Source organism: Jaculus jaculus, chromosome 2 (assembly GCF_020740685.1).
Source record: "Jaculus jaculus isolate mJacJac1 chromosome 2, mJacJac1.mat.Y.cur, whole genome shotgun sequence".
Taxonomy (NCBI): Eukaryota; Metazoa; Chordata; class Mammalia; order Rodentia; family Dipodidae; genus Jaculus; species Jaculus jaculus.
In genome coordinates, this window is record NC_059103.1 from 183919436 (window position 1) to 183946385 (window position 26950).

The following is a 26950-nucleotide window of genomic DNA, read 5'->3' on the forward strand; positions in this document are numbered from 1 at the left end:
GTAGTAATATGAAAAAAGAAAATCAAGTGATTTTAAGAAGATACTTCATGGTAAATTCTGTATGGAATAGACAGGAAAGAAAAGGATTTACCTGTGTAAAATGAATGAAAGTGGTACAATGCACATGGCCACTGTCATCACCTCCTGTCTTTGTAATTCCTTGCACATTGATTTCTGCCTCCACTCTTCTGTCACGACAGTTCTTAAAAAGTTATTTCTCAATGGCCAAGAGCAGCAAGGTTTTCCAAGTCCTCTTTGTCCTTTAAAGTTTGATGCCATCAGCACTGCATATGTTCTGTTCCTGCTTGATTGTACTTGCCCAGCTTACAGTGGCTGGTCATGGCTCCTTGCCAGACTTCACCAGTTGTTCTTCTATCTCTTGAATTGCTATCAGATTTGTTTTTACTTTTAGAAATGGGTGATACCAGAGGAAGTGGGTGGTCCTAGAGGAAATGGGTGATCTCAGAGGAAATGGGTGATCTCAGAGGAAGTGGGTGATCCCTAAGTCCTATTCTTAGGCTTTTTTTTTTTGTTGTTGTTGTTGATTTCTCTTTGTAACATTACACTCCCTTATACTCTGGTTAAGCAAAAGTTATGACAACCACACAAGAAGTCATGCAAATGCAGATTGTTGTAGGGATTGAATGAGTTAATATATTTAAAGACCTTTGAAGCACACACTACCTATTCATGAGATAGTAACTATAACACTTTCCTAGACTCAAAATAATCACTCTGCAATACTTCAAGCCATCAAGTTTTACATGTGGTGTCATGATAAATACATATTTTATATTTGTTATTTTAACAATATTTGAACAGTTTTGTTGTTGGTGGTGGTTTCATGTGTATATGTGTGTGTGTGTGTGTGTGTGTGTGTGTGTGTGTGTGTGAATGCTTCAGGAGGCCAGAGAGAGGACAATGTGTGGTGTTACATCTCAGGTACTACTGAAATGTATTTTTGAGACAGGGTCTCTCAATGACTTGGAATTTGACAAGTAGACTAGATTGTCTGACCAGTGAGCAGCAGAAATAGGCATATAGGCATGTTGTCTTCTACCACATGATTGGATGATAAGCACATGCAACAATCTTTGGCTTTTTGTTTGTTTGTTTGTTTGTTTTTTAGCATGGTTAGTTAGAATTGGACTCATGTCATCTTGCTTGCATGACAAGTAGTTTGCCAACTAGGTTATTCCACAGCCTCCCTTTTTTGTCATATTTCATGTACTGCAGGCTGACCTACCACTTGCTTTGTGGCCAAAGCAGTTTGAATTTCTTATCCTCTTGCTTTCTCCTATAGTGGTGAGATAACAGGTGTGAGCTGTCAGGCCCAGCTTGACAAAAAACAAAAAAAAAAAAAAACAAAACAAAAAAACATAGATTATAAACTTTAACAATATATAAACATTTTTTTAAAAATATTCCAACATGAAATAGTTTTCAGTAGTGAAGGTCATGGTAAATCATTCTTTATGTGTTTGAAAATTAAAGAAATAAATTTTTTTAATGGAAGTGAGTAGCTGATATAACATGGTAAATGAGGGATGAATGCATTTGCTACACAAAATATTCAAGCTGCAAGGAAACTTTGACAATTAGGTCCACCTATAAAGTGATGTCTTTATAGGAAAGGCGCATGAGGGCCAGAGGTTAATCAACAGAGATTAATTGAAACACTGATATGTACATAATTGATTCCAGACATAAGTCAATTTACAGATATAATCTTACCCTCCTTATAAATGCTTTTATGGACAAGGTCATTGTGGATGTATAACATATAAAGATAAAATACTACACAGGAGACTAAAAGTCAATTGTCAGATTGTCCCTCATAGAAAAAATATGTTGTGTATTGTCAATTTCTTCCAGAAAATAAGACAATTTGGACCATATCACTTTCGCTCACGAGAGACTGGTGGTTATCAAGTATGTGTAGTGCACTAGGATTAGTTGGTGCCCTACCAATGTGTGCCATCCTCCACAGCAGTCTGGGTAGTGCAATAGTCTAGTCCTACCTTAGGAACTACTAAGCTAGAACTTGGTTACCTAGGAAATCTATGTTGCTCACTCTTTGCTCTTTGGTCTGAGCTTCTAGCCAGTAATTGGGTCATCATTAAAAATTAAACAATGTCTGGCGAGAAGGCTTAGCGGTTAAAGCATTCGCTGGGAAGCCTAAAGATTCATGTTCTATCCTTCAGGTCCCACATACGCCAGTGGCAAGGTGATGCAAGTGTGCAAGGTCACACAAGCACACTAGATGGCGCACACTTCTGGAGTTTCATCACAGTGGTTGGAGGCCCTTGTGTGCCAATTCTTTCTTTTTCTCTCTCTCCTCCTTGCTCTTTTGTATTAAAAAAAAAAAAACTTAAACACACCCATATTAGAAAAGAAAGAACATTTTTTATAGTTTCAGCTATTTTAATGAAATATATTATCATTACATTTGTTAGTTATGAGTTAGAGGGGATTTTTTAACTGCAAACCTCTATAAAGTAGTTCTGTTTGTAAGAGTAACTTAACAGACTTACATTTTTAATAGCATGTCCACCATTCTTCTTCAAAAGGTAAAAAAAAAATATATACTAGATATTTATTCTCTTTGCTAATAGATTTTATAATGCTCTGTCTGTGCCAGAAGGCATACAAAACCTGTGAAATTAAATTGACTGTATTACTTTTGAAAGACAGTACATTTTTTAGTTTTGTTTAGCAGAATTTCTATTTTTTCCTCCCTTTAATTCTTCCTTTCTTCATTTATTTTGTCACTTTTTTGAGTTAGAATCTCAAAACATAGCCAAAGCTGGCCTTGGACCCTCAAATTCCCCGTGCTATCCAGATTATCTGTTTTCTGCCCCAAGTCTTTGAGTATTGTCCTTACAGGCATGCACTGTCCATCATAACTCTGCACTTGCTCAACACTGGAAGCAAGAAGTTGCTACTGACAGCTTTATGGCAAGATCAGCTTTGTGATAGAAAAAATTATTTTCCTAAAACTCAGAAACCTGTAAAACTTTCTTACCTATAGCATAATAGTTACAGCAGTGGATATAGAAACAAAAGTTAATGACTTGTAATCTTATCACTGAATTTTACAGTGCCCCAGGTTCATGCATGTAAACCAGGACAATGAAACCTCACAGTGTTAATATTTTTATTTAATCATTATAGAGAGTAAATTTGGGGTATATAGTACATGATTACACCTATATCATTAGAGGAGGCTTGGTTGGAACCATTACATCAGTATCTGTAGTTTTCATTATTCAAAACTTAGAGTTAAAGAACTTGAGCCCTATTTTTTTTTAATTTATTAGTTTTCTTTTCAGCAAGTACAGGCACTTTGGTACCATTGTTTAGGTTCATCCATGTCCTACCCCCTCCCAATTGCTTCTCCTTGTTGATGTAAATGGGTCGTGCATTGTGGAGTTTGCCCACAGTTATTGGTAGGATAAATGTCTCTGCATATCATGACCCAACATGTGACTCTGACATTCTTTCTGCCCCTCTTCCGGAAAATTTCCCTGAGCCATGTTGGGTTCATTTTTGGCCTGCTTCAGTGCTGAGCACTGAACAGGATTGGACTCACACTGGCAGGCCTGCAAGCAGGCCTTTAATAACTGATCAATTTCCTCAGCCCCGTAAATATTAGATTTTATGCTAGTAAATATTATAATACATCAATAAATTATTTAGAGAACTGTAATTATTATAACTTAAATAAATCTTACCAAAATTTTCAAACTAAACTAAGTTAAGTGACTTACTTTTTATTTTATTTTATTTTTGGTATTTTGAGGTAGGGTCTCACTCTAGTTTAGCCTGACCTGGAACTCACTATGTAGTCTCAGGGTGGCCTTGAACTCACAGCAATCAACCTACCTCTGCCTCCCAAGTGCTGGGACTAAAGGCATGTACTACTACACCCGGCATAAATGACTTATCTTTAATGGGAAGAAAACAATGTAAACTCTGCGAAGAATGTTCTTTCTTGTTTGCTATTGTTCTTTTCAAGTAGAATTTAGCTGACTCTATGTCACATATTTTTACAGCTATTTTATTGTACTTATCAATAGCATAAAATGTAACAGTGGTTTTCACTAGGCAGTCACATGAAATCTACTTCATTTTTAAAGTTGAAAGCTAGGCATTGGAAATTATTACATCTCTAAAACAAAATGTTAGATTTCTTCATGATGTGCAGAACTATTATAATTCCATTTCTGTAAAGTATATCAGCCTTACAGATAACAATTCACCTGTTATATCTACCTAACTTGCAGGCTGATTTTTATAATCTGAACATTTCCTGTCCTGTAGAAGCAAATAGATTGAACACATTTCCTGAAATAGCTGCTTATAATAATTTCTCTTTCCTTCACATTTAACTTTGAAATACTTCAAACAGAACAAGTGAAGGGCAAACCTACACATGATATCTAAGCTTCATGAAATATTTGATTGACGTGTTGAAATCTTTTCACCTGAGTGGAGACTAGCTGTTTTACTGAAACTATTTAAAATAAACAAAAATAAGTCAGGTTAATAAATATAAATTATTGAGTATCAAGTAACAAGATGGAAAAATAGTCCTCAACTCATCTAAAGTATAAAATACTATATGTCTTAATATGCATCAACATGAAAATATGGGATGATGCTTAGGAATTGCAAGCATGTTTAATAATGATGAGTGTAGGGCTGGAGAGATGGCTTAGCAGTTAAGCGCTTGCCTGTGAAGCCTAAGGACCCCGGTTAGAGGCTCGGTTCCCCAGGTCCCACGTTAGCCAGATGCACAAGGTGGCGCACACATCTGGAGTTTGTTTGCAGTGGCTAGAAGCCATGGCGCACCCATTCTCTCTCTCTCCCTCTATCTGTCTTTCTCCCTATGTCTGTCACTCTCAAATAAATAAATAAAAAATGAACAACAACAACAACAAAAAAATAATGATGAGTGTAAAAGCAGTAAATTAACCCAGGAAGCCACCATAGAGAGTAACAGACCATGGAACCTCACTGTAAAACAGATTATAGGGAAACCATTACTCAAAAAAAAATCATGGACTGGAGAGATGGTTTAGCAGTTCAGGTGCATGCCTGAGAAGACTAAGGACCCTGGTTCAATTCTCCAGGTCCCACATAAGCCAGATGCATATGGTGGCGCATGTGTCTGGAGTTCATCTGCATTGACTAGAGGCCTGGAACAACCATTCTCACTCTCTCCCTTTCTTTGTCTCTAAAAAGTTTTTCAAAAAATCTTTAAAATATAATGTTGGAGTTAAAAATACAGTCATCATATTTAATATTGGGGGGAAAATTTTAAAATAAAAATAACTTAAAGTCTTCTTTAGAAATCACATAAATAAAACAAAAATCAAACTAAATAAACATACATACAGCAAAATAAACAGAAAATTTTAACAAACTAAATTTCAACATCCATATTCATTTTAACTTGATTTCCTCAGTTTTTTGAGGTTTCCTAGTAATTCTGAGCACTAAACAGTTTCCTCTGAATATCATGCTTAGTCCCCAAAGGTAATTATCTCATGTAAACTTACTTAAAGAGCAATATTGCTAAATGAAACAGAAGACATCAATTCATCAATGGTCAAAGAATGACAATGATGTTGATAAGTATTTGGTAGTTAGTGCATCTAACACTTTCCAATAGGGCATGCATTAACTAGGAGAAACTTAGCCAGAAGCAAGTAGAGGGTCACTAGCCTGACAGTCTCCACAACTGCTGGAGATTTAGTGCCATTGAGACAATATTGTGTTTAATAAAATAGAATATTTCTACATTGGAAAATGGAAAATTACATATGCATATACCACACACACACACATACACACACATAAATAAGGAATAACTTAATGTTTGTAATAAATGTAAAATATATCTCAGTATGTACATGTAGATATCATTCTCTCTTTCTTTCTTTCTATGTAACTTTCCCTCTCCTTCCTTCTTTCCCTCCCTCTTTCTTGCTTTGCTTTGTGCCTCTTTGCATCAAATAAATAAATAATTTATAAACAACTTTTGTGCATCAAAATCTTAACATAAAAAAATACTTATTAATAATTTCACAGTTAAAATGTACCAAATATTGGCAAACAGGGCACAGTTTACATGAAAGTAATGTCAAGTCAAGAAAAGGGAATTATATCTGAAGATTGCAAGTGTGCCCAGTACTCAGATCAAATGATTAATATACTGCATTACTGAAACAAAGAGCAACAGTAAAAAAAAAAAATGCAATTTGGTACATAAATCCAATAAAACATTCAATAAATTTTAATATGTTAGTTAAAACTCTTAATTTTTACAATGACCAGCTTTGAGCATTTTGTGCTGCAAAGAATGCTCATAGATTTAAAATAAAAACAATTATTTTAATTACAAGTGTGAATGCTAAATTTATTTATTAGTCTGCTTATATACATAAAACAACAATTTCAAACTGACCCTCAATAGAATGATAGAGTATCGCATACAAACGTTCATTTAAACTCTGTTGTCTTATATAATGTTTACAAGCACATATCTAAGGCTATTTTAATATTTGATGATAGTACTGCCAGATGTTGGTTTCAAAATAATCTTATCTCATGTTTTGCAATAAATATGTTCAAGAAACACCATAAGTGTAATTTGAAAATGTCTTGGCTGCCAGGTGTGCACACCTTTAATCCCAGTACTTGGGAGGCAGAGGTTGGAGGATCATTGTGTGTTTCAGACCACTTTGTAACTATGTAGTGAATTCCAGGTCAGCCTGGGCTAGAGTGAGATCCTACCTTGAAAAAAAAAAAGAATAGTAATAAGAAGAAAATGTCTTGGCTGATTACTATTATGCCTGACTGTGATCCTAAAATTTTGGCGAATAAGGCAGGAGAATTGCTATGAGTGTGAGGCCAGTATGGGATATACAGGGAGTTTCAGGCAAACTTGAGCTCTATTGCAAGATCATGTCTCAAAACACTAAGAAAGTAAAAAAAAAGGGGGGGGGGTATACAAAAAAAAAGAACAACAAAAGAATAGAAAAAAAGAAGAGAAGCATGTTCTCAAGAAGCTTAAATAAGCAATTATTTCTGGTAACAAGGATACTTTTGAATAATTTGGGGGGACTCTTACTTTCATGATAATGAAAGTGATATTTGAATGTGATGGTTTATATTGGTTGACAACTTGACAGAACTTAGAATCACTTGTGAGGATTAGGTAGATTAGGTTAGGCTTTCTTTTTATGGTTTCATTATTGTATCATAATCTTTCCTGTAAGACAAAAAATCTTTCTTTCTCTTTAGGTTAGCTTCCTTGCCTGTCTGTGAGGGATCATCTTCATTAGGTTTTTTGAGATGGGAAGACCCATTTTAGCTGCGGACAGCACCCCTCCATACACGGTGGTTCTGGATGTATGAGAGGTGAGACTGACTGAGCACCAACATCCTTCACTCTGCTCTGCTTACCCGCTGTTGGACTGTATGTGACCAGCTCCTGGCACCATGCCATCCCTGCCATGATGGGCTGTGTACTGAACCTGTAAGATAAAATGAACCCTTCCTCCCGTAAGCTAACTTTTATTAGGTACATGGATTTTTCAGTAAGAGAGAGTGACTGATACATTGAGCTAAGGGGTTTTGGTCAAGTGGTCAAGCAAAACCAGCTGGCTAATATATTCAACAGCAAAGACCATAAAGATGGTTCATGTTTTACATACATCATGCGCACCATTCTTTCACATTTTATTTCCTGGGACACCTTGGTTTTCCAAATAGGATTGACATCTAACTACAATGAAGGAAATAGGAAGATTTAAACTATATAGCAATTTAAACATTTGGGCAATATAAATTGATTTTTCTGAGTACAAGACCCAAAGTAAATTAACGAGTTCAATTAACTAGAATCCCAGTCACTGCTGTGTATATCTACTACCCATTCTGTCTATACAACTCTATGCCAGGGCTGCAGGGTATGGGCTGGTGCCTGAGATGTTCCCCATATTGCTTTTGGCTCAATATAACTCAGGAGCTATAGGAATACATTTGTTTCTTCTTCATTTCTAAGTAATCAAGTCATAGCTTCCCATGTAGTCTTGATATTTTAGAAACAAGAAGTATGTAGAACTATAGTATTTTATATGTTTATATACTAATTAATCATGGCTACCTTTCAACTATACTGAATACTGCATATTGCATTTAATACTGCAAAGAGAAGGAAATGCAACAGGCAGTATGGACAAAATGCTGCACCATAATATCATGACACTTAAGGTTTTTTCCCAAGAGATATTTTTATCTGCATTTTGACAGAAAGCTCAAACTTTTCCAGTGATCCTTTAAAATGTGTCTAAACCCTAGACATAGGCCTGACATTCTGGCAATGTATGACTGACCTTTCTGTAATGCTTCTTGGTTTCTTTACTTCTATTTGCCTCCCTTCATTTCACAGAATGTAAAATAGATGACTCTATGTTCCGAAAAAATTCATCTGAAGTAATAACTGTCCTTAACATTCAGGGTTCTTTTCAATATATGCAAGTTTGTGAAATCCTGTTTGATGTGATCGAAAGCACAAGGGTTTTGAACTCAACATGCCTGATTTGAAACTCGGTGATGGTTAAATCAACATGCTTCACTTTTTAAAATCTTTCTGTCTAGGGCTGGAGAGATGGCTTAGTGGTTAAGTGCTTGCCTATGAAGCCTAAGGACCCTGGTTCGAGGCTCAATTCCCCAGGACCCACGTTAGCCAGATGCACAAGGGGGCGAACGCATCTGGAGTTCGTTTGCAGTGGCTGGAAGCCCTGGTGCGCCCGTTCTCCTTCTCTCTCTCTCTCTCTCTCTCTCTCTCTCTCTCTCTCTCTCTCTCTCTCACTATTTTTCTCTCTGTCACTCTCAAATAAATAAACAACAAAAAATTTAAAATGAAATGAAATCTCTCTGTCTATATGCCATAACATCATGCTGTATGTAGATTTTCATACACACTTATTTTATAAAGAAGGAACGATTTTTCTTTACTGGCTAGAATATTTTTTCTTTCTCACTTTTTTCCTCCATTTTGAAAATGACCTATGTATACCTGTAAGTTGAGGTCTGATACTTAACTGAGGGGCACTGAGCTCCCAGCACCAGCCTGACTTAGGTAAGATAGAGTGCTAGCTTCTTTTCCTGTCATGAAGAATGAAAGGAGATGAAAAAATATAATTAGTGATGTGCAACAATGGGAAATTCTGAAAGGCTGTCAGGGGCTCTTTGAAGATAACTGATGTATTATATAAATTAATATTCCATATAGGAGATAGAATTTAAAAATTGGAAATATTTGTGCTTTAATATTGCAATGATCTAATGCATATGCTTTCCATTAGGGTTTTCAAAATAGTCATAATATTTACACTTTTTATTAATAATTCTGATAAAACTTATTGGCTGAATTTAATTGATGGTTTAAAATGTGCTTGAAATATTTACAACAAATTTTGTCCTTTTATCCAAGTACTCTTTTCAGGGAACATGTTGAATAGGTTTAGATCACTTGTTCCAATTCCTGATCTACCTACAGAGAGCATAGTCACTTAAATCAGAACTGGTGAACCTGGTATCTTAAAGTTTGAAAAAGAAAACACATAATATATATACTGCATTACTATGTAGTTTGGGGACTTTGTAGGGTCTGCCACATAAGTTCCCAGCTTGGAAAGTAAAGAGTCAGAAACAAAATCTTTATTTCTGTGAAACAAAGATTTTTCTATGAACTGACATATAAATGATGAGAGAAGTGTCCAGCAGAAAACTGCACAATACAGAATAGAGTTTGAGATGGAGAAAGAGAAAAAGTGTTTTGATGACTTGCTAGTTTTCAAAAAGGCTACACATCTTTCTGCAGTGACTTGTTTGAGATTGTCCTATGAACTCACGTTAAGCAAGTGCCAGAATGTACTTCACTATATTTTAGGAGAGAAGTTCATATCATGACACCTGCAACAACAAAACTGTTAGTAATCTCAACATAAAATAGGATTGAAACTTCAGAAGTAAAATTAAAGTGCATGAAAGGATAGTGCATGGCTCTTTGATATAGTTATTTCTTCTTATAATGATGCAGATCTTGGAGAAATGTAAAAGGTAACTTCCTTTCTTGTTATATTCAGAAGTAGAGATGGGTTTTACATTCTGACTGGGATGTTGAATAAGCCAAGTCAATATGCTCAGAAAAGTGCTGCATTCACAAGCATAGGATTGAAATAGGGCATGCTCACATACTACAAAGAGTATTGGAAATGTGTCTTGGACCACATGAATATTCTTTCCTTTAGTAGTATTTACTGAAGTCAAATAATATAGGTTTCCTAAAGCCACTTTACCAGAAGCTCTTCTTTAATTCATGGAATAAGTAAAACTGAGCAAAGAGGTGGCTGGAAAGAAGGTTCATTGGGTAATGGTGCTTGCTTGCAAAGCATGCTGGCCCAGGTCCAATTCCCAAGCCACCCGTGTAAGCCAGACAAAACAAATGGCATAAGCATCTGGTGTTTCTTTGCAGCAGCAAGAGGCCCTGGTACGCCAAACACACACACACACACACACACACACACACACACACACACACACTCACAAATAAAAAAAATTAAAAGCTGAGAATATAATTCACATAACATGGAAATAAGTGACTTTCTTTTAGAGATAAGATTTTGCCAATTTATGATTAAGAGAAGCATTGATAATAACATGGTTATATTAGTGAATGCTAAATCACATATTAACTCATTATTTGGTTACCAAAGCAGAAGCTGTGCAGAGCATGCATAAGATGTTGGAGCACTTTCCAGAATAATATAAAGAAACAGTACAATACATTGGGAGAAGTAAACAAAGCATAATATAACAGATGAAATTTGTTGAGTGTCCAAACTTAGAAGAAATGAATAATTTCACTAAATTTTTGTATAGCAAAAATTGTATAAATGCAATACCTTTAATTTTCTTATTTGTGATTTTTGTATCCTATTGATTGTTAGACTACAGATTAAAAAACAAATGGTCTATTGTTAGAAAATTTTTCAGGAACACACCCTCCAAGTATACCCCAGAAAGAATGAATAGAAAGCCATGATATAATCTGTTACATTTCAATGTAATTGTTTTATTATCCTTTGCATGTTGGCCTTTATAATAAGCTCAGGGCTGATTTCATATAGATCATAAAATGAAGTGACACAGATGTTGAATTTAAATAGAAAGTACTAGGGCGACAGGGAGGAGTTCTGAAGTGTTAACTAACAAAAGAAACATTATGGATAAGAAGTACAAGTTGATCATCACAAATCATTATGTAATTGTACTAACCCTACCACAGGGATACACGTGGGACCTTCATTAATACTGATGAAACTACTTAATATCAGCTGGGTGAACAGATGGGAGATAACAAACATTTTAACTGAAAATTACAAGGGAAAATTGGATCACAAAATGATGCCTTTTATTAGACAGTTTCATATGGTATTGATATGTATAGAATGTGTTGCTTAAGAGGAGGGGAAGATTATAAGAGCCACAAGGATGGTAGAAAAACCCAGAGGTACAGTCAACACCAATAACCCTACAGAAGAAGGCCAGCTGGGAAATGGGGACTGGAGGAAAGGGGTTATACTACATCATTTGTAAAAATAATAATAATAAGGAAAAAATAATAATGTTATTCTTGTCTTTCATAGGATAAAGATTTATATTTGTGATATGAAACCAAGGTGACATTAACTTTGCTGATATTTTCTTGAGAGCACAATCTCATTAAAAACTAAAATAACAAGTCAGAACCATATCCAAACATAAGCCCACTCTCCAATATCAAGCTACCATCAATCATGGGGTACAAGAGGGCCTACACCTATCAAACTCTCTATCAAAAAAGTAAGTGTTATCTCAATTTTCTGGGTGCTAACTTACTCTCCGTTGGAGAATCTGCTTCTCTTTTTCAGATAGATGCAGATCCTAAGGAGAAAGCTGCCCCAACATACCTCAAAAGGGCCCCGACTGAAACTAAGGACAATTGGCGAAACAAGCAAGGGTGATGTTTTCCTGATGAACCGGATACCAGCACAAAGGGGAAGGAGACCAACACAGAGACAAATCAACTCCTACCAAATCAGAGAGCCAGAGACTGAGAGGCTCCCAACACCTCAGCACTGAAGCAGACCAAAACTGAACCCAACATGGCTCAGGGAAATTTTGCAGAAGAGGGGGCAGAAAGAATGTCAGAGTCACATGTTGGATCATGATATCATTTATCATACCAATAACTGTGGGCTAATTCTACAATGCAAGACCATTTACATCAACAAGGAGGGTCCAATGGGAGGGGGTAGATCATGGATGAGCCAAAACAATGTTACCAAACTGCCTGTATTTGCTGGAAAGAAAACTAATAAATTAAATTAAAAAAAAAAAACTATACAATTTCTCAGTAATATGGCAACCCTGATACCATGTTCACATAAAAGGTATTCAAGTGAAAATCTGTATCTTCTTTTATTGTAGAGACCCATCTTCCTTTGTGACTTCTCAAAATCTAGACGAGGGTATGAAACTACTGCTGTGGATGTCAATATATTGATGGTTCAAAGTATATGTGTATTAAAGGCCATGTTGAATCACGATATCCTTCATAACTTAGCTTATGTAGAATTATTCCAAAGAACACTATTTTAATAAAAGATGTAGTAAAGTAAACTTATATTTTGTCAGTAGAAAAAAAGTAAAAACAAGAAACATAGCAAAGGTGATAATTCCATAATCTTTTGGGCTCCTATATTTTCTTTGAGAATTTTGCTTTGGCAAGAAGTACATAATTAAAAGGTTTCTCTAACATAGGGATGCTTTCAATAATATGGACAAAGCCTGGTAAAAAATAAAGAATGTTCTTCATATTATTGAAAAATGCCTTAGTTTTAAGGATTTATACCTTGGAATATTTAAAGATTAAGTATAAAAAGTCACTACTGATGTTCATATTAATGAACACATTAACAAACTCATACAGATATTGAATTTTTAGAATAATACACTAAATCATATTTTTAGGGTTTCTATTTGAACTGCTTTAATATATTTTATATATTAAAACAAGCATTCATGCAGTATTATCAGGATTTATATATAAACACTTTCGAACCCATTAATACATCACACATGGACCGGCCTACTTTTTCATAGGCAGGTCTGCTCTTCCCTTGCAAATTTCATCAACAGAGTTTGCCATCTCCACCATATTAGAAAGAGCAAAAATATGGACCATGACTTATAAGTGAGCAGCCTGAATACAAATATCTTCACACAAAATATTCAAATCAGTTCAGCTGTTTTACTTTAAACATCAGAAAAATGAAACATCTCCACACATATAATCAAAATCCTTTTTTTTTTTTTTTTTTTTCCTCTAAAACACGTAGTTAAGTCTCTTAGAAAATGAAGCAAATAATGCCATGGTAGCACGTTATGTTTTATTTCCAGGTGATTCAGTTTCATTTATTTTGTCAGTTTTTCTAACTTTGATGTGTTATCTTGCAAATACAGCCTTTGGCAACACATGTTCAATGGGAGAAGCTACAGGTTACATAGATAGCTTCATTATCAACATTAGGGGAAGTCAAATTGCACTTCTCACTGATTTTTAAAAAGTCACCTCTGTGTAAATATACAGACTAAAAACTGAAAACAAGGTTACTCATAATAGTCACAAATTAGCTAAAAGCTATTTATATTTTATGTAAGTAATACCACAGTAATTTTAAAGAATGATACAAAATATATCTTAAAATTGTGTGTTTCAATCCATTAGGTTTCAAGCGAATAAAACACAATTATTGGGCTGGAGAGATAGCTTAGTGGTTAAGCACTTGCCTGTGAAGCGTAAGGAACCTGGTTCGAGTCTCGTTTCCCCAGGACCCACATAAGCCAAATGCACAAGGGGGTGTATGCATCGGGAGTTTGTTTGCAGTGGCTAGAGTCCCTGGCACACCCATTCTCTCTCTCTCTCTCTCTCTCTCTCTCTCTCTCTCTCTCTCTCTCTCTCTCTGTGTCTGTCAGTCTCAAATAAATGAATAAAACTAAACAAAAAAATTAAAGAACACAATCAGTTTTCTATATGACAAAACTGATGAAATATTTAAGTTAGTATTGAATTATTGGTTCATTTGCTAAACTTTATTATACATGTATCCATTTTATGATATTTTAGGAGAAAATAATGTCATGAACATTATTGTTCATATATCTTTCAAGTTAGGCAACTTCCACAGTGTGAATAAGCAATTAAAAATATGTCCCCATAAAAAGTTAATTATTTGGGAAACTTAACTAGTATTAAACAAGTACATCTCATGCTTTTATTAATATTACATTTTTATGTGAGGAATTATGAAGCCAACAATAATGTGGATCAAACATTTTAGGGTTGGAGAGATAGCTTAGTTGTTAGGGAGTGTGCCTCCAAAGCCAAAGGACCCAGGTTGTATTCCCCAGAACCCACATAAACCAGATGCACAAGGTGGCACACATATCTGGAGTTCATTTGTAGTGGTTGGAGGCCCTGGCAAGTCTATTTTCTCTTTCTCTTTCTTTATCTGTACCCCCCTCTCTCTCTCTTTCTTTCTCATAAATAAATAAAAGCAAAATATTTTTAAAAGTATTATCAATCTGCTTCATCTACCCCATTACCTAGAATAGGAAAATGAAAGAACATATCACATTGTGATATAATGATTTTAATAATTTGTTGAATCATTATAAAAGTTTTAATTTTTGAAGTATATAACTTAGCTGGCATTTAGTCCATTTACAAATGAAACACAGGGATTCACTAGAATCGAAGCTGGGCTTGCTGTGTCATGATTCAAGACCTTAGTCAACTTTGTAACATAAGATTACTCATCACAACTGTAAGATCATGTATCAAATCTCTTAAAAGGAAAGTACAGTATGAGCAGTTAAGCCAAACTTTGGTGTGTTTTTGCCATAAAGTTCACAATGTATATTTATGTGTTTCATTAAATTTCTAACTTGTCCATGTGAAGATTCTCATTGCTAAACTCCTGTATTTATGTCTCCTGATAATATCCCTTCAGAAAACTTTGCTTTGTGGCTTGTGGATCTGGGGATAGGTCTTTCCTTCCAAGGAGCTGTTTTCTGATAAGCCAATATGGACTAATTAAAGAAGTTCATAGGAGAATGCTCAATAAGTTAAATATAATATCCATAAGCAGTGAACTTCAAGACTGGCTTTGAAGGACACTTCATTTTTCTTGTCTGTTTCCTCATTTATATGAAGATATATATTATGATAACAATTTTAACCTTCTTAAAGTTGTAGAATGAAGTAGATTTTATGGATGGACCTGTCATATGTATATCTATATTATCTAAAAAACTTATTTATCTTGCAAAAAATTCTAATGCACAAAAACTAGATATGCTATAAGAATGTTCCTAACCTTACAGATTGTATAGAAGCTTAAGGTAACATAATGGCACAATTTTATTTACAAGGTTTATGATACAAGTTATACTGAATTACTGATTAAGTAAAGGCTGTACATTTATTCAAGGTGTCTGGGTTATCATCTAAGAGTTATAAGTTTTAATTCTATTTATTTTTGCACTTAGTGTGATATTTTTATCTGATAGAAACACATAAAACTTGTGTATTATTTACATATTATTTTACTAGCAGGTATTTATAAATGTGTTATATATAAAAAAAACCCATTATGCAGAATCTTTAAGATAATACAGTTTCATGGGACAAAATGTAAATTGGCTATAAATTATGTTTTAATATAACAGTGGGTTATTTACATGTAATATGACTATCAATCTTGAACTTTCCTCTACATAAAGTTTTCAAGGTTATATTTCTCCTGGGGAATCAATCCTGGGTCCTTTGGCTTTGCAGGCAAGCATCTTAAATTGAGTCATGTTCCTAGCCCACATGTTAACTTTTGTGACTATCTTTGTTGATGTCACATGAAATAACTATGCAAAAAAATTGATAAGCTATAGAACAAAAAAGTTACATATGAACTTGAATGTCTAGTAATTCAGTCTTATGTCTGGAGCTAATATGAACACTAATGTATTTAAAATATATATTTCATCCTTTCTGAACATAGACACTTACTGTAAACTATATGAACAATGAACCAACTGACCCTTAAGAACCCTTACAGCCATATGAATGTAATGATGTTTTACATGACATGTGAACAAATCTATGTAGGTTTATTAATCAATTGATATGACAAGGAAGCATCAGCTTGCAGGGATGATATGATGATATGAGCCTGGCAGCAGGGACAGCGTTTTTTTCAGCTATGGGCAGCTGACCTATAGAGCCGCACCGCGAGTAAATGACAAAAGGTGATCGGCAGAAATGTTAGCCTGTTCTTCAATATTAAATAGTCTTCAAATTTAACCAAATTAGAGGGTAGCTAGCAAGAAGTGGCTATGCTTCATATGTAATGTTATAGAAGCATTAAGGTTTGGTGTTGGGAATGAAGTGTATTGGTTTTCTTGAAAACTTGAGCATACAAGTTGATTATTAGCATTGACAAGCGTTACTAAGACTACCATAGGCTACATACATGATTCATATAATCTCTCCATAAACCCACTGATAATCCAATCTCCATTTTAAGCTTTTTAATTTATTTTGACACAGAAAGAAACAAACAAAAGAAACAGAGAAAGACAGAGAAAGAGAGAGAAAAAAACAAAAGAATAACATATATATATATGGAGAGAGAGAGAGAGAGAGGAGAGAGACTGGCTGCCCCAGGGCCTTCAGCCACTGCAAAAGCACTCCAGACGCATGTGCCCCCTTTTGTACATATGTGACAGTGCACGCTTGCATTACTGTCCATCTGACTTACATGGGATCTGGAGATTCAAACACAAGTCCTTAGGCTTTGTAGGGTAGCACCTTAAATACTAAAGTCCTCCCTCCAGTCCCCAATCTCCTTTTTTTTTTTTTTATATAGGAAATTAATCTGAAGTTTAGAAGGCTTGAAGCCTTGTTCAAAGACAGTTGCTGGATATTCAAATCTGAGCAAGTCTACAGTCCTTCTTCCATCCACTTTACTGAAGTAGTTGGTTCTTAAGCCTCAGAGTGCACCAGAATTAACATCATAGCTTGGTTGTAACCCAAATATATATGGCTAACTCCTATAGATTTTGATTCAATAGACTTCTAGAAAGAATCTGAAGTTTGGGGTTATTTTAATGTTTCTGTGGGATACTGGTAGTATGTGTTTGAGACACCTTAGGAAATACTGCAGAAACAGCACTAAAGAGCCAAGAAATAATGTGGTTTCCATTGTCTGAGGATTACCTGTGGCATTACTTATATCCATCCACAGAATACATGATGCATATGCTAATATTACATGGTTAGACATTTTAGAAAAGAATTCAAATTAATTTTGGGGGCTGGAAGCTATCTTGCAAAGAACACACAACCCCTTATGAGTCCTTTGTCATCTCAAAGCAGCAGAGCAATGGCCTAAATGCTTTTAACAACTGCAACAACAGAACCTTAAGAGAAGAAGCATGGCCATAATCATTGAGATCATGAATGCTACAAGATGTCCAACACAGTGATCCTGTCAATCACATTTTATAATGCAAGACTCATGACAAGAAACAGAGCCTTATGAGAAATAAATTTGAGAACTTAAGAGCACAGTCTTAGGTATGCCTGGAAAGCACCATGAGTTGTCTACCTCCTGAAGGACAGTAAAGAGAACTCTATAGCTACAGTCACTGTTCTATCATCCTCCCATAGCAACACTGTAACCTTAAACAACCTTGCCCATTGGCTTAAGAATAAAGGCAATGAAAGTGAAGATATTGGAGGTAAAAATGCCAAAATTAAGTTTTAGCACTTATGTAGATAATATCCAATTTTTCCACCATATTTACATCTTACACATTTGCATAATCTCTTCATTTGCAAATCATGCTATTTCTAATTTCCAAAATCTTGGAATTCATTGTAAAAGATAATATCTTTTTCAAATAATCATGGTGCCTAATGAAATGTGTACCTCCCTAAGCCTACTATTTGATAATTTTTTTACAAAAAAAAAAAAAAATCTAAATAAACTATTGGAAGTACTTGATATTCAGAAGGATTTTTGGAAACTCTGAAGAATAAGTTGAAGAAATTCACAAGAAGAGTTTTTGAGTATATGAAAGAGATATGTAGCTCTTTTCATTCATTTTCATTTGAAGTCTTAGGCAAACATTTTAACATCAGGTTTTCTTTATACATAAGTACAATGACATTAATAAGTAACTTTATGTCCTATCTTATAGTTTTACTACATTTTGACACATGTAGATGTCATCTTATTCCAGAGTATTTTGTCATTATATATCCACTATATTTTCTCTTCAGGAAAAAGATATTTATACTCTGACCTTACTCAGTGACTCCACACAAAGAAAAACTAATTAGCATCACAAACAGGAACATAATGACCACTGAAACTAAGGCTGAGCTCCTGGACTAGTGAACTTACTTAGTTACCCTTTCTCTCCTTGAAGATTCTCAGGGGAGCTGGTACTAGATTTTCAAGATGCTGAAATGTACTCCTTAATTATTTCTGTTCACATATTCTTGCAGGGAGGGCTAGAAGGGGCACCTCCCACTGCCCTGCTCCTACCCAGAAAAATCCACAGAGTGAAGGACTGCAAAGGGACATTTCAGATAGCTTTCGAGGAGGTGAATGACTGTGCAGGGAATTTCAGCTCTGAATTCTGGGAGTGATTGGAGTCCAATCAGGACATAAGATTGGATTGGCTTAGAAACTCCAGGGTAAAAGCCCAGTGAGGAACAGCAATAAGGGGAAAGGGAAGCTGCTTCATGTTTCCAGGACCTTTCTCCCTGGGATCACACTGGCTCTTTAGCATTCTATAGTGTGCAGCAAGCTCCTTATGTGTCCTTCTTCACACTCACCTGACCACACCAGACAAAACTGGGAGAAGACCACTGTGGTGACTGGCGTAAGTGTGTTGTTGCATTTCTTTTTCTGCCCACATAGACAATTTCTTGCTGGAAATCCTTGCTCTGCTTGAACCCTAGAACAGGCCCCAGCTTTAATTTGTGAGAATGCCCAGAAGCAGTGATAGAGGGGATGATGGTACAGGTGCTGAAGTCCCCCTAGTTTGGTTGGGTCTCCTTAAAGGAGAAGTTGTTAGAGAAATATTAGCAGCAGAGATTTGTGTGGAAAAAGCGGGCCTTTTCTCATCATTTTGGCAGAACCTATAACAGCAAGTGGTTGCAGTGCCATGGACTATATGGGGTGCAGGGGAAATGAACATGCTGTTAAGTCCACGCACATTTCTGCCTAGTACTCACGCATACCAACCCCCAGGGCACCTGAAGCCTTCTTGATGTAATTCATTATCCTCCCCCCTGCTAGCAACAAACACACGGGGGGGGGGGGAGGGGGGCGGTTGGAGAGAATGATCCAAGTCATCAGTTTTAATTTGGTTCAGTCCATGGAAATCTAGGAGTTTGGCATTATAGGAGATACTAATAAATATTCCTAAAAGGAAAACAAAAAAAAAAGATATAAAGGATCAACATTACCCACAGTGTGCCTGCCCAGGACCCTAGTTTCAAAAACAGAGGTTCCAGCAGGTGTCTCAACCACGGTGTTAACCTTGGAGAGGTATGGTGAGCTTGACGGCCAAAGAAGGATTTTGTTTGTTTGATTAGTGCTGCTATTGTTCTGTGAAGACATTAGTGGACTCCCCTCCCAAATCTGAAATGCTCTCTCAAGATCTTACGCAGATTTTTTTTTTTTTTTTTGTCTGATGTGCAAGGTAAATCTGTTGAGGATGAAGAAGAGTGTCAGTTCCCGCAGACACATGCTAGGCTAAGAGCTTTAGGTACAGCAGACCACCCCTGAGTAGGTGAAGTGTGCTAATGAGCGGTGCTGTGGCTCTACCCCGCCCCCTCATGGACAGTCATGACCCTTTCTAGCATAAACTAACTAGAGAGGAGGGTACAGTCTGATCCTCCACCCCCAGAAGAGATCTGTGGCAGGAGTCCCAGAACAGGAAGGAAAAGCATCCTTAGTGGAGTCAGGAGCCCTGCATGAGCCCCCCTGGAGTATGACTGGAGTGAGGCGCACAGAGCCAGGCTTCCCATCTGCTGCAGTCACAGGTCTGTGCTGTAAGGGGTATGACCTCCCTGGGGATCCCCTCCAAGGAAGGTGGGAAAGCAACCCTCAACTGTCTCTCCTCGTGGGCAAGACACTTAAGCAAGACTTGAAGATTCATAATTGCTGTCTGGTTAAAGTATTTACTGCAGCCCAATCTTACATTTCAAGTCTCTCTCTCTCTTTCTCTCTCTCTCTCTCTCTCTCTCTCTCTCTCTCTCATTAGAGTGCTAGAAATTGGTATTGATCAAGCCTGAGCCTCTGCTTTTACCGCCACCCCCACCCCAATTTGGTGGCCTGCATAGCCTTTTCTTTTATTCTGGTAATGACTGTGCAGAAGAAATGCCCCGAGGGCTAGTTACTTTGAGCCCCACCCCAGAGGCTCAGGCCTACTACAGGACCACTTTATCTCCCAGTCTGAAGCCTTTTCTCCAACAAAGCCTCTTTGTCTTCACCTTTGTTTGCAGAGGTGAGATGGTACAGGACTGAAAACTATACCCTGATGATGGAATTGTCCTGATGAGGCTGTTCACGTGGAACGTTGTGTGTGCCCTGGATTTCCTGAACTCGTCCTAGTAGCCTAGGCTAGGATCTGCACAGCCAGCCATTAGAAGGACACTACCGTGTATGCTGTTCCGTGGGCTTGAAAGCTCAAAAGAAACAGCGTAGAAAACAAAAGCAAGGTTTGATACTATAAAAGGCAATGCTTAGGGCCTTGCATCAATATTGATCTTAGGAAATCCTTGAGATGAAGGTTAAATTAAAACTGAAACAGGAGGAGAATTAGAAGTAACTGTCAAAATGGTACCCTCCAGGTGTTGGGGAACTGATTAAACCATACAACATATGCAAGTTTCCTCAGAACTGGGGAGCAGCTTCCCAGTACCAGACGAGTGGCAATTCAAACTTTATTACCATTAAAAATGTTTCAATGCTCATGCAGACTGTGACATGCTCCTACTTGTCAAAGTCCCCAGGATGCCGGAATAGACTCAAAGGAGACCAATTATCTCAACCCAAAACTATGGGAGCTGAGGCTCTATCGTCAATGCCATTGACAGCAAAGTGAACGCATCTATCGTTTGCCTCTGCGCATTTCTTTCGTCCTATACGGTAGTTGCAGGCAGCACAGGCTGTAAATTGTAGGCGGTGAGGATCAGCGTTTGTCAGCCTAGCACACTCGCCGGCTTCAGACACTCACTGCCACCTTAATGTGCCCCTAAAATGTTTTGGCTCAACAGGTATCTCATGAAAACTCCCTCTGAAGCCTCAGTCATCCCGAAGGAAGGACACACTCCTACGCTGTTCCCTCTCGCCGGGCTGCGGCGGCTCCGGGAGCCTCCCCCACGCGGAGCGCAGCGCAGCGCGGCGCGTCTCGCAGGCAGCCCCAGGGCCATCCATTAACCGCTGACTCCCGGCGACAGGAGAGCCGAGCTGCGGAGTGTGGCTCAGCAAACGTCGAGCTGGCCACGGACACCCCTTGTCAGCATCTCGAGACGCGTGCTGTGCACTAGGCAGTGTAGTTACGTCGCTCGGGGCAAGTGGTTTAGCCCAGAGCTTCACCGAGGCTCCAGGAAAATCCACATGCACACAGAAGCGCGCGCGCGCGCGCGGACACACACACACACACACACACACACACACACACACACACACACACAGGCTTTAAAAAGCAGGCTGATATTACAGTTGCTAGCACAGAGACCCGGGGAGACTTCTTGGCATTTAGGGATGTCAATTGAAATTCGAGACCAGCCTCCCATCCTTGGCCATCTTAGAGGGAGAGGTAACCTCTCCAGCCCCCCACCTCCCAAAACATGAATTATCATTTCTACTGAATGCAAATGCACTGCCTTCTGCGAGGGGACAGCCAGCTGCAAGCTGGACAATAAACTGTTTCATAGAGAGGCGGCCCGATTGCGGTTGAGAGAGGCACTCCTTTACGAAGGAAGAAGCATCCAGTTTGTGTTGACAGCCTTGGCGCGCCTGGGCCAAAACAGCTCCCCCAACCCCCAGCACACAGACGCCCAGGATTTGAAACTAGCTCCAGTAAAAGCTTCACCCATCGCATCTAGTCAAGCTACCACGAGTATGGAGAAGAAATTGTTCAAAGGATGGCATGAGTCAGACACCTCCTGAGGATTCTTTGCAGCAATTAATGGGCAGCAGGGTGCGGGAGAAGTTGTGGAAGAGAGCTCAGATCTATTTTCTCCCCGGAGGACAGCTCTTCCTCCAATGATCCAACTGCCCCTTGCCTTCCTGTTTAGGAATAAATTTTCCATCTCACCCACCCCCTCCTCTCGTCTGTGCATGTGACACTCTACCTGTCTGAATCCGGAGACTTGGCTGGGGTTTTCTTTTTTGGTCATCAGCTAATGACTTTCCTCCTACCTTCATTCATCCTCAAAGGCGGATCTTTACACTTTGTTGAAATCAGACCCAATGAAAGCCTCATTTTTATGATATATTTTGGTCAAACCTTGACCATAGGACCCAAGGAAGCTCCCCTACATTTATCTTTGCATAGGAAGCCACGTAGAAATAATTCAAAGATGAACGCAGACATTCATGTAAGGATGGCAAAGCTTAGTGGACCTCTGTATCCTCATGCATTTCAAATCAACAAATTCCTAGCACGTTGATAACTTTGCTCCCTAGGAGGATTTTTTTAAGGTACTGACACCAGTGTTTTCTTAATAAAAATATCCCAGTTAAAGCACTAAACCACACAGATTTCACAAGAAATGAAGATAATCTCACCACCACCATCACACACACACACACACACACACACACACACACACAAAAGTCTTGTACAGGAATTCTGCTTGGATATCCACTAGTTAGAGGCTATATGAACCAACTCACGTATTCTTTTGAGTCTACTGCAAGAATATTTATTGAGCAAACGCTCAATCACCGCATTGAACGCCAAATCTGGCAAGCAAAATACATTTCCTATCCGAGAGGAGGATAAGGAGCCTTGAATCAACTCCTTCATCAGTATCACCAGGGCTGTTTGATCTTTGCAAATTGCAAAGTAAGCTGCCAGCCTAGGTCAGTCGACAAGTCAACCCATCTATATCCGCGGCAGAAGGGGACCCCCTCCCCAAGTACAACGCAGACCACCTACCTTTGACATAAGACACCGTCAATAAAAAGACGAGGTTCCAAAACGTAAATCCACTTTTAATCCCCATTTTCTTGCTCAGGATGAAGTCTGGGCGGCCACATTTAGCGCATCTTCGCGTGCCAGGCTCCCGGGGTTTGGATTCCTTTGCTGAGCTTTCCCCTTTGCGGCTCCCTTTCATATTATCCGCGAGCTCGGGATCCGGCTCTCAGCCCGGCGCAGCGCAGTGGAGTTGCTGCTGTTGTCGGTGCGCGGTCACAGCTCGGAGTGAATGGTGTTTCTGGGATACCACAGCAACCTTGACGAGGACTCAACCATCTCTCCAACGGGGGCACCGAGTCTCCGCTACTCCGGATTCTGTCTTTTCTTCTGCGTTATTTTCCCCTCCAACAAAAATCTACCTTCATTGCAGCTCGTTAAAACAAGCACCAGAAACCACAAGTGAGCCTCTTGAAGCCCAGCTCTGCTCTCTCATAAACTCCCTACCATATTCGAAATTGAGGGGATTGTCTTATTAATTCTTTTTTTTCCCCTTTCTTTCTCCGAATAGATCAATTTTGCCTGCAAAGGCAGCACACTGAAGAAAATATGTTAGCGAGCTCTCCAATGCAGCCTGCAAGGAAGAAAGCCTTGACTATATTAATCGGAAGATCTGCGTTGCTTTGGAACAAACCGATACGATAATGAATCTGGCTCCATCGCTGCCCAGTCGTTATAATGGGACATGTGTTACTACAGTGGTTGGTTTGCAATCCAGGCAGACTTCATGCACCTATTATACTTTGATGTGAATTGAAAATAAAATAAAATAAAATAAAGCACAGAACATCTAGTTGCAAATATTCATTTACACATTAAAATACCTACATAGGAATCCCTTAACACGGGTTTTATTGTTTGGTAAATGGATGTTATCTGTGGCTGGGGAGGGTGTGGGATGGCAGAGGGAAGTCAGTCAGAGTCCTTTCCCCAAATAGTTTATCCTTCCATCCTCCCCAATCCCCAGTCAGCTAGCGTGCCCCGCAGTTAAACTACTTTATCCATGTGATTTATCTAGTGAATAGTCATTTGTCTTAATTCAGAATCGGCCCAAAATCTGTAAAAGGGGGGAGGGTGGTGTTCAAATCGCAAAATGTATATATATTATCAGTACATCTGGACTCGGCAGCCCATGAGCCCCGCAAGGGTTAAGACCTCGCAAAGGAAGAGTTCTCGCGCCATCTACTGGCCGCCCTCTATCCTCCGGTACCTCCACATCTGTCCGGGACCGCTGCGCACATCACGCGGCGCAGAAGAGCTGCGTCCCTGAGACCAGTGTGTTTGTTCTCATGGAAGCTACTTTCCGATTTTTTTTTTTTTTTTTTTTTTTTTTTTTTTGCCAAAGTCCTGGCTCAAATATGCTGACAACAACGTTCCTTACAGGAGACTGAGTTGGGGACCGACAGGTCGCTTTGGGGACCTTGACGGAGTAGCAGGAGTGGGTCGCTGCAACATGGTCCCCGAATGGGTAGTCGCTGCCGCCTGCCCGAGGCTCTGTTTGCAGGAGGCCCGCGACGGGGAGGGGCGACAGGGAGCCTCCCCATCAAGGGACTGTCTGGCTGGAGTTGGCAGCGCCCCACTTTGTCCAAAAAGAATTCCCCTTGTCCCTAGAACCAGGCAGTCACCCCAGGTCCGCTTTTGTCCCCGAGCTCACGTGGGGTCCTGCAGCTCAGTGGACCAAGGCAGTGACATCTGGAACGACTGGGTTCCGCTCTGGAAAATGGGCACCGGGAGAGGCAAGCGTTCCTAGTCGTCAGTGGCGAATGGGTTCAGTATTTAAGAAGAATTCTCAGCTTCTCTGGGTATGTGGCATATTTTATGAGCCTGCCATTGTAAGAAAGAGAGGGAGAGAGATGGAGGAAGAACGAGAAAAAGAGGGGTTGGCATTGTCAAGAGCCCTAAGGGTGCTTGTTTATGGAGGGTGTGAATTTTCGATGCATAGGTGTTTTCCCAAATGTTTTTTTTTTTTTTCTTTTCTGTCATGCATATGAGTATGCGTGCCTATGTGCTCGTGTATAAAAGGGATTTCTCTCCTGGGTAGCGATAGCAAAAGGCAAAAGCTGTAGACGCCCAACTGATCAAGTTAAACTGTAGAGGTTCAATGAGGAGCAGCGGGGTAGAATCTTGTTCCTTACCAACGGATCCCTTTTATTGTCTGCAGATTTGGAAAGGGAGTGGGCGGGCGACAAGGTTGAGACTAGACCGTGATTGGGAGGGTCAACACAGAGAACGTCATTAACCCCGCTCAGCCACCTTGGCGTGGCCCTCGCATTGATTTCACTCAAGATGTCAGAGTGCATTTAACCAGGCTGACTGATGAGTTAGATGCAAACAGGTTCTCCGACTTAATGAGGACACAGGGCAAAACCCTCCTTCCCAAGGGTGCAGAGATCAGTCACCTCGACTGGTTTTATTTTTTATCATAATCTCCCATCCGCAGAAATCTTGGGATTATAAATTCTGTTTGAATGCACGAGTACATATCCAGAAAAAGAAAAGGAGTTTATACTTAATAAAAAAGAAAAAAAAAACTTTATTTCTGAAAAGTTACGTGTATTTTCAATGTAATTATTGAGCCCAAATAAATTTTAATGATGGGATCAAAACAATGACTACTGAAATACCAATTTCTGATGCTTATTTTCAGCCACAATACTAATCCCATAATCCAATTATCTTTTCAAAATGAATCCTGAAAGATTTATCTGCTGACATAATACCTTGAACAATACTATGCTTTCTAGTTCCTGCTAGTTCCTGCAGCTCATAATAAATCGCGGACTTTTTTTTTTTTTTTTTTTTTTTTTTTTTTTTTTTTACTCACATCTTCCAGCTTCTGAAAGAGGATGAAAAATCACATTTTACAATCAGGAAAAAGTTAAGGCATGATGATGTGAAGTTGTCTACCCAAGGTCATCACCAGAAGTACCGACACTGGTACAACACCAAGTACCGGATCACATTTGCTTTTCCTAAGTAGAGGTCTTTGTTGAAGAGAACGTATCCAAAGGTATTCCAGAACTAGACCATCAACCTGTGTACTTAAGTCCTTCAGTGTCTCCAGGATGAAATATACAATAGCTACATTTGGGAAGTGGAAGTCATCTACTGCAGTTGATATTCAGGACAGCCACAAAGGTGAATGTGGATCTGTTTGAGAGCATTAAGGAAAATGGAAAAAAAAAAACAAAAAACAAACAAACAAAAAAAACACCTTACATAATGGCAAGCACACACATTGTATTATCTTTACAAGAGGCATCTTTAGAAAATTTCACTACAACATGCTGAAATAAATACTATGCCCATCCTCATTTCATAGTTGAATAATTGATACATCATGAGTTAACTACTCTATCTTTTCCAAAGTATGAGAATAAATGAACCCAAGATGTCCTATTTCATAGTCAATATGCTTTCCTAACTTATTATAGATGATACTGGTTCCCCCCCAAAAGTCTACTAACTTAAAAAAGTCTACTAACTTCAAACAAAACCCATTCCTATATTATTCCAATACAGTTATTTGGAAATCAATGACTGATAA

The 26950-nt window shown here is 38.3% G+C and overlaps 1 protein-coding gene across 7 annotated transcripts in view; it reads right to left on the reverse strand.

Moving 5' to 3' along the window:
- The window catches only part of Csmd3 (CUB and Sushi multiple domains 3), a 1124273-nt gene extending 1100281 nt beyond the window's left edge, over positions 1–23992 (reverse strand). For all 7 annotated transcript variants that reach the window (XM_045143269.1, XM_045143267.1, XM_045143265.1 and 4 more), the window contains exon 1: positions 23368–23992. In XM_045143269.1, coding sequence (XP_044999204.1) covers positions 23368–23545 — 178 coding nt within the window. In that variant the 5' untranslated portion in view covers positions 23546–23992. The remainder of the gene's footprint in view (positions 1–23367) is intronic.
- Between the last annotated feature and the right edge of the window lie 2958 nt (positions 23993–26950).